The sequence below is a fragment of the Clupea harengus genome, chromosome 14 (genome assembly GCF_900700415.2).
Source record: "Clupea harengus chromosome 14, Ch_v2.0.2, whole genome shotgun sequence".
Lineage (NCBI taxonomy): Eukaryota > Metazoa > Chordata > Actinopteri > Clupeiformes > Clupeidae > Clupea > Clupea harengus.
This window is the reverse complement of record NC_045165.1, coordinates 24,083,004-24,096,659: the sequence shown is the minus strand read 5'-3', so window position 1 is coordinate 24,096,659 and position 13,656 is coordinate 24,083,004. Positions and strand designations below refer to the sequence as shown.

At 45.1% G+C, this 13,656-nt stretch overlaps 2 protein-coding genes and 1 long non-coding RNA gene across 9 annotated transcripts in view; 2 read left to right on the top strand and 1 right to left on the bottom strand.

Annotated features, from left to right (window-relative positions):
* Positions 1-2,269, top strand: part of kidins220a (kinase D-interacting substrate 220a) — a 45,625-nt gene extending 43,356 nt beyond the window's left edge. For all 7 annotated transcript variants that reach the window (XM_012823368.3, XM_031579828.2, XM_031579830.2 and 4 more), the window contains one exon: positions 367-2,269. In XM_012823368.3, coding sequence (XP_012678822.2) covers positions 367-1,395 — 1,029 coding nt within the window. In that variant the 3' untranslated portion in view covers positions 1,396-2,269. The remainder of the gene's footprint in view (positions 1-366) is intronic.
* Positions 2,270-3,475: 1,206 nt separating this feature from the next.
* On the bottom strand, positions 3,476-5,483 carry id2a (inhibitor of DNA binding 2a). The gene is made up of 3 exons (XM_012824219.3): positions 5,026-5,483; positions 4,686-4,746; positions 3,476-4,051 (listed from the first exon to the last, which is right to left on the bottom strand). The coding sequence occupies exons 1-2, from the start codon at positions 5,374-5,376 to the stop codon at positions 4,690-4,692; spliced, it is 408 nt and encodes a 135-aa protein (XP_012679673.1). The 5' UTR covers positions 5,377-5,483; the 3' UTR covers positions 3,476-4,051; positions 4,686-4,689.
* Positions 5,484-5,701: 218 nt separating this feature from the next.
* On the top strand, positions 5,702-8,956 carry LOC116223403. Its single transcript, XR_006152773.1, has 3 exons — positions 5,702-6,554; positions 6,715-6,853; positions 7,085-8,956. It is a non-coding gene; the product is annotated as an uncharacterized LOC116223403 (long non-coding RNA).
* Positions 8,957-13,656: the final 4,700 nt, after the last annotated feature.

Below are 13,656 nucleotides of genomic sequence, written 5' to 3'. Positions count from 1 at the left end.
GCGTGGAGGGAGGGAGAGGCCTGCGTGTGTCGGAGGACCCCCTCCCCTTCAGTACTGGCTGTTTCTGCCCACTCTGCTCACACTCACAGAGGAGTCAGAAAAACCAACCAACCAATCACACACACACACACACACACATACACACACACACATACACACACACATGCATATGCACTTTTTAGGCCAGGGTCCAATGGTTTCCTGTGCATTGGTAAGAGTAAATTAAAAGTAGTCTTAAAATGTTTACCACCCCTAATTTGTATTCTGTGTGTGTGTGTGTGTGTGTGTGTGTGTGTGTGTGTGTGTGTGTGTGTGTGTGTGTGTGTGTGTGTGTGTGTGGTCCCCTCACTGTTGTCATGGCCATAGGCCCCGAATCACATGACCACCAGCATGACGAGCCTGAACTCCCAGGAGTCTTCCAACGACATCTGCAAGCTGACCGACATGCAGCAGGCCGAGTACCACACTGCCTACCAGGAGTACATCGCCCAGATGTCCCAGCTGGAGGTCCTGGGCGCTGGGATGGAGGACAAGGCCAAGGAGGGTGAGCCGGACGGCCGCAAACCCTTTCCCAAGACTCGGTCTAAAGTCACGGATGCTAGTGACGGAGACGCCAACGCCCAGCTAGACCCGATCACAGAGGAGGATGAGAAGCCTGACCCCAGCGCCACCGCCAGAGCCCTCCTGAGCCGCAAAACCAAGGGCCCGGGGGCACACTACCACAAGGTGCCCAGCGACGAGGACGAGTCCGGGGAAGAGGAGTCGGACAGCACCCCGCTCCTGAGTGAGGAGAAGAGGCGCCAGGAGGCTGAAGCCCAGGCACCCGAGAGCGTTCACCTGCTGGCCAAGGGGAAAGACTACCTGTCTGAGATCCTCCTGGATAAGAAAGACTCGCCGGACTCCGGCCTGCGCTCCAGTGGAAGCTCCTCCGACCGTTCCCTGCAGGATACCGGCTCCGAACCAGAGAAGGCCGAGCCAGAACCAGAGCCGGAGAGGTCCGACCTGATCGAGCTGCTGGAGCCCGAGGGCCTGGTGAGGAAGCGCAACCTTCCCAGGAACCTGAGCGGCCTGCAGGACCCGGCGGTGATGCGCATGTCCATCTGCTCGGAGGCTCCGTCGGAGGGCAGCGTCTTGACCAGCAGCCCCGAGGAGAACTGGCCCGCCTCGGCCGTCACCAACCTCAACCACTCGGCCAGCAGCAGCACCCTCAACAACAACAACAGCGCCAACTCCCAGCATGCCTTGCAGGAGACCACCACTGCTGTCGACGACCCGCCGATCATCATCAGGCCGGGCTCCACTAACACCTCCACCTCCATCACCACCACTGCTGTCCTGCACAACAAGAATCTGGGGGCCATCCACGCAGACGAGGAGCGTGAGAGTGTCCTGTGAAGCGGCCCAAGGGGAGCGCACTACCTGCAGCCATCTCGAGCGTTGAAGCCATATCTGTGAGGGAGGTGAAATGAAAAGCTAAACTGTGGAGAGTTCAAAACATCAGTACAGTTATAATATCTTGGTTTAAGAACAATTCTTTTGAAATGTAAAGTGTCAAACATTTCTTATAACTCAATCTTTGGGGAGGAGCGAGACTTTCTGGCTGCCTAGATGTGAAGTTACTCAATATTTGCTGGAAGAACTTTATTTAATTTACAAAGTGTGATCAATATGTGTCAAATGATTCAAAAGCATGTTTGATTTAGAAATAAAGTGTCGTTTTGGTGTTACCTGAAGTTTTGTGAAGTGTGAGCTGTGTGAGTTGTGAACTGTGATGTTACGATGAGTCATGTAGGGTGTATTAATGTGTTGTCTGTATGTGAAGTGTTGAGACACTTAAGTCCAGATGTGTAGGATTACAAAAATTGTGTGTGGTTTTACTCGCTTCACAAAATACCCCTAAATACCCTTCAAAAATCCTCCAAACTGCCTTATTTATCTGTTTATCTGGTAAGTCAGTGGTGTAAGGAAAGGTTCATTGAAAGTTCAAGGTTCATTGACACGCTTGCATAATTGTATGCTGTTTGATGTGTGGGTGTGTTGTGATGGTTGAAGAATCTCCTTTCTTGAAACGCTGTGACTATTATGTTGAGCAGATTAAATCTTCAGATGTTGTGAGCCAAATCGATGTGAAAAAATAGATGTTACAAGTCGCTGTCACGTGACATGGCAGCACTGTGGGAAATATTTTGCAATCACTGTTGCTGTGTCTTAGTAGATGTACCTTGTCTTTGTCTCTCTAAAAAAATAAACATGTCTGGCTACAAAAATATTACATTCTCATTTTAATCACTGTTATTTAAAGTGGGTTCTATTTGTATCCCTGTGCATTACACTTACATGAAGAGGGGGGGGGGAGGAATTTGAGAGTAACCACATCTTACCCTGGGCACTTTGCTGTTCAATCAGTTGGTGCCTAAATTACTACCAGTAGGTGGCAGACTTCTCCAAAATATTGACTGACATTTTAAAAGAGCGGAAGAAAGCGCTCTGTGTAGCTCCTACACTTGAGGTATGAAATGGTTATGCCACATGAGGAAGTGGAATAATGATTGGCATAATCTTATGTTTGTCACTCACCACACATAATCAAGCTAAAGTAAGTTAACATATTCATACACTGGATATGCGACCGTAGACTCTTACAAAGTCGTTTATTTTACTGATAAAGCATAAACATAGCGTTTTGACATGAACATGAAAACAACCGTGATAAATAGACATTTCAAACACCATTTAGGATGGACACAAACTTCTACTGTTAAATGCTCTTTCATTTGACAAACTGCTCAGTTAATTTATGGTTTTTCAATAGGTGTTCACGCATGGTGACAAGGTGGCCTTCATACTGGCTCACCGACGCAGCCCGTACGAAATTGTTTTGATTCGTCAAGGAAAGTGAATTAGCTGCCTCACAAGCCAATTGTGTCCTTCACGCACAAGCACATTGATTGACGGCCTTTAACTTGCGGTCAAAGTTGGCATATTTCAGCTGTAAAGGCGACAAGACCACTTTCACCAGTTAACAGGTTTGCTTGTTACCTAATTTTGTACCCCGTTTGCTTGTGACACTCACTGCCTTGTGATGGAAGAAGAAACGACCTGTGAACTAGACTGTTAATGAACACCTGTTAAACTATTTGGCCAACGTCGCCACAGGTGAAAGGATGGAGTATAGACATGAGTTTAAGCGTGTGGAATGGGTCAGTACAACACTGGAGTGGTACAGACCAGCTTTAACTCTATTCCATCCAAATTTAGCAGTGCGTAATCGTTGGGGGAATGGTTTTGACCATGTAGTCACCTAATAGTGGATTCTGCGTCAAAGTTCAGACCATGAACCTTGCAATAAGGTCAGGTCATCGATGGATACAGGAGATGCATACCACATGACATTTCAGGCCATTGTGGTAAGTAGTAGGGTTCAGGATGCTGTCTGTCTGTTCAGCAATGTACAGTCTACAGTTGAGGCAGGTGGTCAAATAAAGCATTTGATTTATTTTGTATAAAAGGTACAATTTACAATATTACTTTTATAAAAAGTTTCAGCATAATTAAGTACAGCTTTACACTTTTGCAGAAATGTGTCATTTCCACAACTATACAAGATAAAACTCCGTTAGAGTTTACAACGTTTCACTCGTCCATGTCATGTACATCATCCAGTCCTCCAATGTGCCAAAATTACAATGATCTGACAAAACAAAGCCTACTAAACTTTTTACAGCGACGAACCGTGTTGTCCCCTATTCACGCTCCACCTTAGCAGAAAAAGTGAAGACTTCACAAAGGAAAATGGAATCCTTATGACAATATTCTTCTTTCATTCTCCTCCCAGTGTCGGGAATATAGTGCTTCTTCCATTTGAAGAAAGGACCTAACGAGTCTAACGATAAATAATAAGTGTCCAAAATGATAAACACGATCACATAAGATTGTCCTTTTATGCAAAAAGTCTTTTGAATCAATTAAAGATTAAATCCAGACCGAGAACAAAAATGGAGGGGGAAAGTCCGTTCCCAGGTCCTGTGTTTTCCCCGTCCTAACCAAACACCTGCAAAAGATTGAGAAAGAGGCGCGTTGAGAAAATGCAAACAGGGCAGAGATCCGGACAGACTGGCGCCAGAGAGGAAGCCACAGTTTGAACATTTAACCAAACACTCCAATACTGAGAAAACCCTGGAGTCCAGATGGACACAGTTTCACAAGTTGTACTATCAACTACAGTCCGAGACAAGGCCGAGATGCGGCTCTTCGTGACTGGCGCTTGAATCTGTATTAAACCCTATATTGAAAACATCCATCGGTATCCCAAACATGTTAGAGATACCTATGGATGCGAACATCTATACCGTCCCAACAATTATGATTTCACAGATGGTGCGATCATTCTTTAACACTACGTTATTCGATATGGCAGGCTATTCGTGCCATTTGTCATACTTTGTGGGCCAATCAGACATTTCGAATTTGCGTAATCAAAATATCCCGTAGGCCTGTGTACATAGAAAACAGTGCATTTATCTAAAGCGAAATGTACGTTGTAACTTACAAACACGTCTACAATACCATCCCTTTAGCCTACGACATGCAAGACAATCGTAGAAGATGTAAAACTCCATTATCAAAGTAAACAAGGTGGGTTCTTGAATGGCAGAACACCATGAAATTGAGAAAAGACTATTTACCATTTTAACGGTAGAGCGTCTTATGGTCGTCTGTGGTCAAGTCTGATTGAAACTCCGGAGACTGTGGGAAGAAAACAAAATGCATTATTAGTTAGGTTACCATTAAAACGTATCAAACAGTCTGCAAAATCTAGCCTATATTAACTGTTGTGGCGTACAGCTGTCATTCAATTAACAGTAGCTTGCACATATAGTCGAACCATTCTGTTCACATATGCAGACATTGCGCAGGCATTAGGCTATGGTTTTGTTTTGAGCGAATGAAAGAGAGCCTGAGACCCTTCCATCCCCGCGCTTTGCTCATCAACCGCTTAATATTTATCCTAAATAGATTTCTTACCTGTAGTGATAAGATGCTTATGTCTGTGTTGAGAGTTGTCAAGGGTGTTCTGGATGTTGCCTGCCCTGGTCGCGGGTGATGGAGGCTGGTTAATGCAGAATTGGAGTCGAGGGCAATCTGCAGATCCAGAATGTAATCGATGACATGCTGCAGGATTTCCATCTTGCTAACGTTCTTGTTCTGGGGGATGCTGGGCACCAGCTCCTTCAGTTTTAAATAACAGTCGTTCATGTTGTACATCAGACTCAGAGGATCATCCACGGGGGTCTTGCTTCGGGAGATTCCAAGAGTGTGTTCTGTCAAATTAGCGCTGTTTTTTCTGAAAGATCTCACCGGGCTTATTGCTTTCATATTGACACTGGTACGATTTAGTCGTTGATTGCGTCGAGAATTATGGTTCTATAGCCGTCCTACTTCTCCAGCCGATGGTTGTCGAAGCAAACGCACTGGATTAACAAGCTGTCATTGCTGTATATATAGCCACCGATGTGGGTTTGTTACGCAGCGGTTCTGTGTCTGTTGATTGGTGCTAGCAGCCACGTCCATCATCGCTCCTCGTGCCACAGCATAGGTCCGTCCACGGAAAGCTCAAGTCCCTCCCTGACCTTCCGCGTTCTTAACCAGTGAAAGCGAGTGAGGTGGTGCTGAAAGCTTTCAGCTTCCGTGGGTAATTTCACAAATTGAGCATTATACCTGTTTCTGATGAAAAGAATTAATGATTCGCAAAAGATTATCACAGAACCATACGCTCCTGTGTCCGAAAATGAGGCACGGTCCCAAACGACTAATTAAACAAACCCATTGCCAGACGTGTAGATTTATTTCTTAGCCTCTTTTTAATGTGCATTTCTCTCGTATTTTAGATCTGCAAGAGGCAAAAATCTTAATTTGGTGGGAGACTGTTGTTCGTTCCGTTTCTCTATAAGAATCGAATACAGTGTTTTAAGGGGCAGTTTTCTCTTTCAGTTGGGTGCGTTGACATAAGTATAGGCTTGGCAACGCTAGGGTAGTAGTCTGGACCTGGCTATCTAACCTTCAAATGCATACACAGTGACTACTCAGGTGTAACCTATTGTAGCAGGCACTGCTGCAAAAGTCCTTAATGTCAAACGTCTTTCAGCTGCATCACCGGGGGGCTGGGGCATGGTGTTTTTGTTGAATCGTGACCCAGGGCAGGGGTGACTGGAATGACAATATGATTGTGCACATTGAACAAGCGCACTTTTGAGGGGCAGTGCTTGATGTCGTGTGGTTTGACATTTGGTAAAAGTTACTGATTTTCAGCACAAATCAGTCTTGAAAGAGCTAAAAGTTTTAACAAAACAGATAACTATGAGCTTTAATGTCATGATTTTTGGTCCGTGAAAAAACGTTTGCAGAAACTGTTTTGCATCCCTGTGCAGATGCAGCGTAGCGTCTTTGCAAGTAGTCTGAGTAGTAGAACTGTACATGACCGTGAGGAATGCAGCTTTCCTGAAACAATTTATGTTACTAAGGCTACAATGTGAACATAGGCCTTGGGCCTAAAGGTAAGACTCATATAGGCTGACTAACAGACTCATTTTGAGATTTAAAAAGCCTACAAATAAATGGAATAACTTATAAGGCTACCTTATTAAATGCAATTGATGGTATGTCTCTTATCAACCACTGGCCTATTGGATAATTCGTTTTCCTGATTGTTTAAAGCCAGCATTGTAGGACTGGCAGGCGATTTCTGGTTTAGGGCAGAAGACCCTGTGTTCCCTACTGACGCCTGCGGTGGTTTGGAGTGCAGTGGAGAATATTTTCCCTTTTGTTTTTAATAAACCCACAAGAACAATTTAAGGTAATTACGCCTATTTGCTAATTTTTCGTACATCGCGGCTGTTGGTCTTAGCACATAGCCTATTATCTTAAAGCAGAACCTACATTCTGTCATACAAAAAGAGTCTGCTGCTGTTTTATGGCTAATGCATTTCTAATGCCACAGGATGCCACTGGATTTTTGCAGTCCTTGTGCACATCTGGTCCGATTGGCTTTCCTCATTTTGTTTTCCCGATCTTTTTGTTCTCACAGCTGTGTACATTTCGCATGACACCCTGACTGATCCTTGACAGGTGATGAATTGGCACCAAGCAAGCTGCGGCACTGTGCACGGCCGCGAGCTCATGCTCTCGCAGACTCTCTGGCGCCAACCCCGTGACGTCACCCATTCACAGCAGCCCTCCAGCCAGTCCTCACGGCGCCGTGCAGGCGGCTGCTATGGTGACGGGGGCCGTCACTCAGCACAAGTTCTCAGCTGATCAATGGGACCGAGCGCAGCGAGATCAGAGTCGGGTTCGTCACCTCGGACCTCCTTTGCTCCGGGGCCCGCACACCTGCATCGATTTGCATTTCTTAAGTTACGTTTTACTTGGAAAAGTGACACTCGGTACAGGCCTTGTGTATAAACAGTGACGTGCTTTTTAAGTGAATAGTCAAAGTGCCGGGGGAGGACCGTGTTTTAAGCTCTACAAATGTTTTTTTCCACATCTGTAATATAGCCCAGCCTATCTTGCATTCGTTTCGTTTTCCTTTCTTTCATTCAGCAACTTAATAGGCTGCGATTCCGAGCAGACTTTAAGTTTCCACCTCAAACAGCACCTCGACTAGTGTTAAACAAAACGTTTTACAAATAAACTGTAGCACGAGATAAAGACACTAATGTCCTTCCACCAATTCTTTCTATCTGGATTATGCTATAGTCTATAAACTCGACAATGCTGTCCAAATGTTTTCGAGTAAAGATCATCTAAAATGACATTAGACTGTCTGCGAACGAATCTTAGGTAGGCTACAACAGCTAGGAAACAAAATCAAGGTTGCCAGAGTTGATGTAGGCTACGCTCCACAGGCTGGCGTCAGAATGTCTGCACCGCCTCGTTGTTGATATAGCCTTGCTCACTGCAGCTGCACTCGACGCACAATCCGCTCACAGTATCACAAAACCCAAGTTTGGGTTTAACCCTCGCAAAGTCCTTCAGTCTGTTTGCCTCAAATTAGTCGCACTACGCAGTGCCACTGCATGACCACAATACGTCCCTTATCCGCGAGCACAAGGAATACTCTCTGTCTCAAGCCTTTAAAATAAACCACCTAGAGCAAACTTAAGAAAACTTGAGAAAAAACACAGAGCTCTTCTATACAGTCTACTAAGTGCCGGATGTTGGTGGAGGCAAGAGGCGCCATCTGCCTGAATAGACAATGTCCTCAATCAACTTGAGTTACACTGTAGTTGGAGAAAGTCCCCAAATCCTGCACCCAATATCTACGATTTCAAAACAAATGTGCGATTCACCATACGGAGTAGATGCACCATTTCCTCGCATGTACACTAAGCTACGGGAAAAAAAACAGATAGGCTTCAACATTCGAGACGCGTCACGACTTCCGAAATCATTACAGAAGCTTATATTCTGCTACTTGTAGAATCATTCTAAAACACTTATTGAACACGCTACATTTTCGCCCGTTTCACCGCAAAGCGCATCCAGTCCAGAAGGCACCGACTCGGGGAGAATCAAGGCGCAGGCTGCCTCGCTCTTCTTTACTCTGGGCTTTGTACCCTGTCGCAGTTTAGGAGGTTCCCACGCGCCTGTCGCGTGCTGCAGTACACACATAAAACAGTGGCCCGCGACTCTTGTAGCAACACCGACACCAGGGGCGTGGCTTTTACGTTAATCTATTGTTCGACTTTCCAAAAAGGACTGCTGAAATCCGAGACCCCTTAGATTTGACCAAACGTCTCAATTTAAAAATAGTACAATCCAGGGACATTGCTAACAGTGGGAAACATTCAGGGTTTAGTCTAGACCTGTAGGGGGGTCCGGGGGGCATCCTCAATTCACCATTTTCTTTCAGTTTTTTGAGACCGTAACAGTAGGCATATATAGACAGTCCATGGCATACAGGGCCAGTCGTCTGTCTGACAGGAACATTACCCCATCCATTATACCACACTGCTTGTCTACATGAAAACAGTTTTATGCTAGGTCACACTGACACCGGGCATGGACGTCGCCATTCATTACCCATTGATACTGGACAAAGCATTTACCAGGTTTTATAGACAGAAATTGCGTGTTCATGTAAACGTAATATTGTTATCAGAAAACACAACATCAGCCTTTATTTGGGAAACCGAGGTTTAGATAGTCCTAAACACTGCTGTCTGGAGATTGATTGTAATCTCGGAGGTATTAAAGGTTAGTCTAAACGGTTTTCATGTTTCATTCCATTTTACCTTACGCAAATGATCAACAACTGGAGATAATTCGCACCACCTCCCGTAGCCTCGCCTGTGCATCGTTGCCTTCATCCTTTTTCTTTTTGAAAAAAACTTCTTATGTCCAAAGCCTTCAGGTCTTGCCTTAGTGAATTGGGTAGCTGACTACCACAAGATACCAACAGTGCAACCGGTGAGGTATCTCTCCGGCGCTCTTTTTTTTAAATTATTGTTCTTATTTTTGAGATACAACCAAACAGTGTGGGGACAAAGTTCTCTGTAATTGTCGCAACCTGTGCGATTGGCTTGATAGTTCTAACCGAATAGCACGTTAAGCCCTGTTTTGTCACTGAGAGTGAGTGCATTTCTGCTGTGACACCAAATACATTTCATGAATCATGTTTCTCAATAATACTTCCTTTGATCAGACCTCAATATATGTGGAAGCATTTAGACAAGTACATCACATTATAGCACTATTTGTAGGCTGTACAAGATGTGTATCTGAACTTAAAATATTAAAATACGAGACCTTCATCGAACAGCCCTGCCACTAGTTAATCAGTCCTCTGAGAGACCTCTCATCTAACCAACCAGGAACCTCACTGAAATATGAGGAGGACCGTCGCCACACAGAGGGGCCCCCATATGGATGGAGGGGAGACGTGGCCAACTTGGAAGGGAGACAAAGAGGCTGATGTGTGTGTGATGCAGCCACCAGGCCCAGGCTAAGAGACGCTGCTGCATTTCTAAGCAGCACACTGGGCTGGTGGATGGACATCACGGGACTGCATGTCTTTTTCTCTCACATACCATCACAGGATGACAGAAGACAAATACTGGTCCATCTGGATGCTAGTGTGTGTGTGTGTCTGTCTGTGTGTGTCACAGAGAGAGAGAGAGAGAGAGAGAGGAAGACGTCTTTATCTTGAAAGGATCACTTGTCAGTCTCAACTGAAGTAACACAAGGGAATTGAGAATATGTATGAGATCTGAAACTGTCACATACTGCATTGGCTTGCAACTCACTGGCTGTTTTTTGCGGTAACTGCCATTTTGAACTTCCCCAGGTCTGGTCTCCGTCCACCTTGGCCAGTGCCTTTCCACCCAAAGCCGAGGACAGTAGTAATCTTCACTTCCCCCCTGAGTTTTGTTCTCACTCACTCAGCTCTTACTCAATCTCCGTCTCTTTATATAGCCTAGAGGGAAGAGAGAGTCAATGTAGGACTCTTCTCACTTTGACTAACACGGAATATGGCTTAGAAAACATGGTGTGTCATGCTGCATTTGTAGAAACTTGTCATTTCTGTGTATTCTGCACGAGTAGGCTATCAGAGTAGGCCTGTGTGGCCGGAGCATCACTTGAATTCCCACATGGTATGATCAAGATGGTATTAGTTATGTTTTCCTTCAAACGAATAATTTGATTTTCATATGTATTTCTTAACTTTACAACAAGACAATTTATAGCCAGCCCATGTGTAATGTCAAACAATAGCTATGGTGTTCATAGAGCAGGAGAAATAATTGTCTGTGAGATTGCCTTATAAGACTTAATCCTGATCTAGGTTACATGTTTACAGATTGTTTGAAGAACATTTAAAGAAATAGTGCAGAAGTGAGTTTTTTGTTTTCTAAAATGTTGCATATCTTATTGCCGACATGTGTTCCCAAGGGCTTCTGAGCCAGAGACACCACTCACACCACTGAAGGTTCTCAATGATCCTCTGCCTTTAACCAATCAAGTGCTAGAGAAGTTCAAAATGTTCCAGTCAAAAATGAGAATTCCAGTGATGGGCAGGACAGAGATTTGGAGGGGAGGGAGGTATGGAGAGGTTTGATTTCAAACCTCCATAGAGCTATCTTGATCCACAGGTCTTGTATGATCTATAGTCGTGGCTTAGCAGTGATTTAGTATTAGTATTAGACCTTGTGTTGTTTCAGGACCACAGACAGCTTCACTACTGCTGACATCTGAGCTCACAGCCACTGTAGCTGGACAGCCAATCACTTTCACAGTAGCATTAGTCAATTAGATATATTCTTGTAATAATCAAGACCAATATGATCCCAGTGATTTACATTTTTCTGCAAATTCATTACATAGCACATTTCATATGAAGCAAGCGGTATTAACTGATAACACAAGATAGAGGGGAGGAATGGCGAGGCATTGATTAGAACAGACTATGAAACTCCTTTGCATATTTTATTGAGATTATGATTACAAAAATTCATGGTAAGTTCCTGCTGTCAGAATCCTCAGAATGTGAATCAGTCCCAACTATAACATCTCATGTGCTTATGTTCTCAGTGTGTATTTGAAAAGCTGTGGCCGTCGCCATTGCTATGAGCAAGTCGATGCATTCAATCGAACAGTGGCGCGGATGCGAGGTGGCACCCCTATCAGCGCAGAGAGCCGTGTGCTGCTGGCGAGGGAGTGCTTTTTAAGCGATTCCAAACAACAAAGGTCTCAGAGGCCTAATCCTCTCTTTCACTCTTATCCTCCTCCACTCCTAAGTCTCTCTCACAGGATCAGACAAAGAGGCGCAAATACTTTCTCATGCCTTTCTCTGCCTCTGGGCCCTCGCCCTCGCCGGGCCCTCCCCGGCCTCCACAGAACCTTCCCCCGGCCCCCAACAGACCACTTTAGCCTCTCACCCAACAGAGGCCCTTGGACCTTTCTGGAGGTGGGGTCCTTGGGGCTTTTTTTTTTTTTTATGAGGAACAATGACTAAGCCTGGCCTGAGTTATGTATTAAGTCTTTGAGGCAGAGGCAGCAGTGATCCGTGTCATTGTGTGATTTCTGAATGTGTGTGCCTGTGTTTGAGGCTGGGAGAAACATTCCGCCGCAGCACTGATTTCTCGGGAGCCCACTGCCACTGCAGTGTCTACTCACGGTGATTTACGCGGCAAACATGGTGGAGAAACACGCAGTGGGTCTTTCAGACGGGCGATGTCTGAAGGCATCACTGGTCTAGGCTGTTGCTGCACGCTCCAATTTTGTTTCTGTTTCTGTGTGTGTGTGTGTGTGTGTGTGTGTGTGTGTGTGTGTGTGTGTGTGTGTGTGTGTGTGTGTGTGCGTGCTTGGGTTTCCTCTTTAATGTCACATCAGGTGCGTTTATCGAGCATTTGTGTCACTTCGCATTATCATGTTGATGCACAGGGGGGGGGGAAAAATAAGCGCCCTCCATGAATGGGTGACCTCTGGATGTTTTTTCTTTTTTGGATCGGGACACTGGAGGAGCGTCCGTGCTCCAACGCGACTCAGATTATTGCGACTGATTGGAGTAACAAGCTAATGGAATTAAGGTGCTAGGTTTCATGCTCCTTTGCCAAGCAGTGGCATTAAAAGGATGTGTGGTGAATAAATTGAGCACTAAGAGAATGGGATTCTGATGGAGGACAGATTCTGCCTGTCACTGGCCCATTGTGTGCTGAGGTGAAGAGTTATCAGGCCTTTCAGGTGTGTCAGGGCACAGAGAGGTGTGTGTGTGTGTGTGTGTGTGTGTGTGTGTGTGTGTGTGTGTGTGTGCAGAGGACAAGCTAAGTACTGACCTTAAATGTCCGGGGTTTTCACCTGAAGAGCATAATAGACACAATTAGCACACAAGCTTTTTCTATCCCGTGCTATTGGCCAAAATGAAATATGATGATCATTGTCTGCTCATCCTGCTATGTCCAAATGACACCTGATCCCTTATAAGGCACTTTAGGTTAAGTAATATCCCTCTGACTGACATACTAATTTGCCATTTGAAGATGTTTCCACTATATCCACATTGTGTCACAGTAAGCTATTTGCAAAGGGCCATCCTTATAACCCTGCCCAGTCCTGCGTGGGTCCCTAGCTGACCCCTGTTATTCCATCATATTCATTGTGTGTGTGTTTGTGGATTACGAGTGAGTAGCGCCCTGCGCGGCTGAATGCTCTTATCTTTTGTAGTGTTTTAATGGGCAGGAGTCATAGGCGGATATGGTGGCTCAGTGCCGCCGTCATACAGCGTATGGGAGTGGTGTAGCAGGTAATCCATTTGTGCATGTGTGAGAACCTCTCCTAAATGTAATTACTCAAGTGCCTCTCACTGGTGAAATGAACAGCCTACTCAAATGCCATTTATGCCAGCATGCAAATGTTGATTATTATAAGGCAGGATAAACAGCATTCCGTTGTTAAGATTAAATGAACAAACAGTATGTGTTTGAACGTCCTTATCCACTATCACCGTAACATGTTTGCATTGTTGGACCGCTACATCGTAATTCTGCAAAGCACTGTCAGAAAGGAGCACAGTTACTGCTGTGTGTCAGACATAGCTTTGGCAACTGTCATGATAACACCACACACATGGGCAAAGTGGTCACTGTTTCACAGGTTCACCGA

Bases quoted from the DNA above. Each gene is read 5' to 3' on its own strand.
- id2a (XM_012824219.3), bottom strand. From the start codon at position 5,376: ATGAAAGCAATAAGCCCGGTGAGATCTTTCAGAAAAAACAGCGCTAAT. The intron at 4,747-5,025 runs GTAAGAAATCTA...TTCTTCCCACAG, and splicing joins TAAGCATCTTATCACTACAG to TCTCCGGAGTTTCAATCAGA.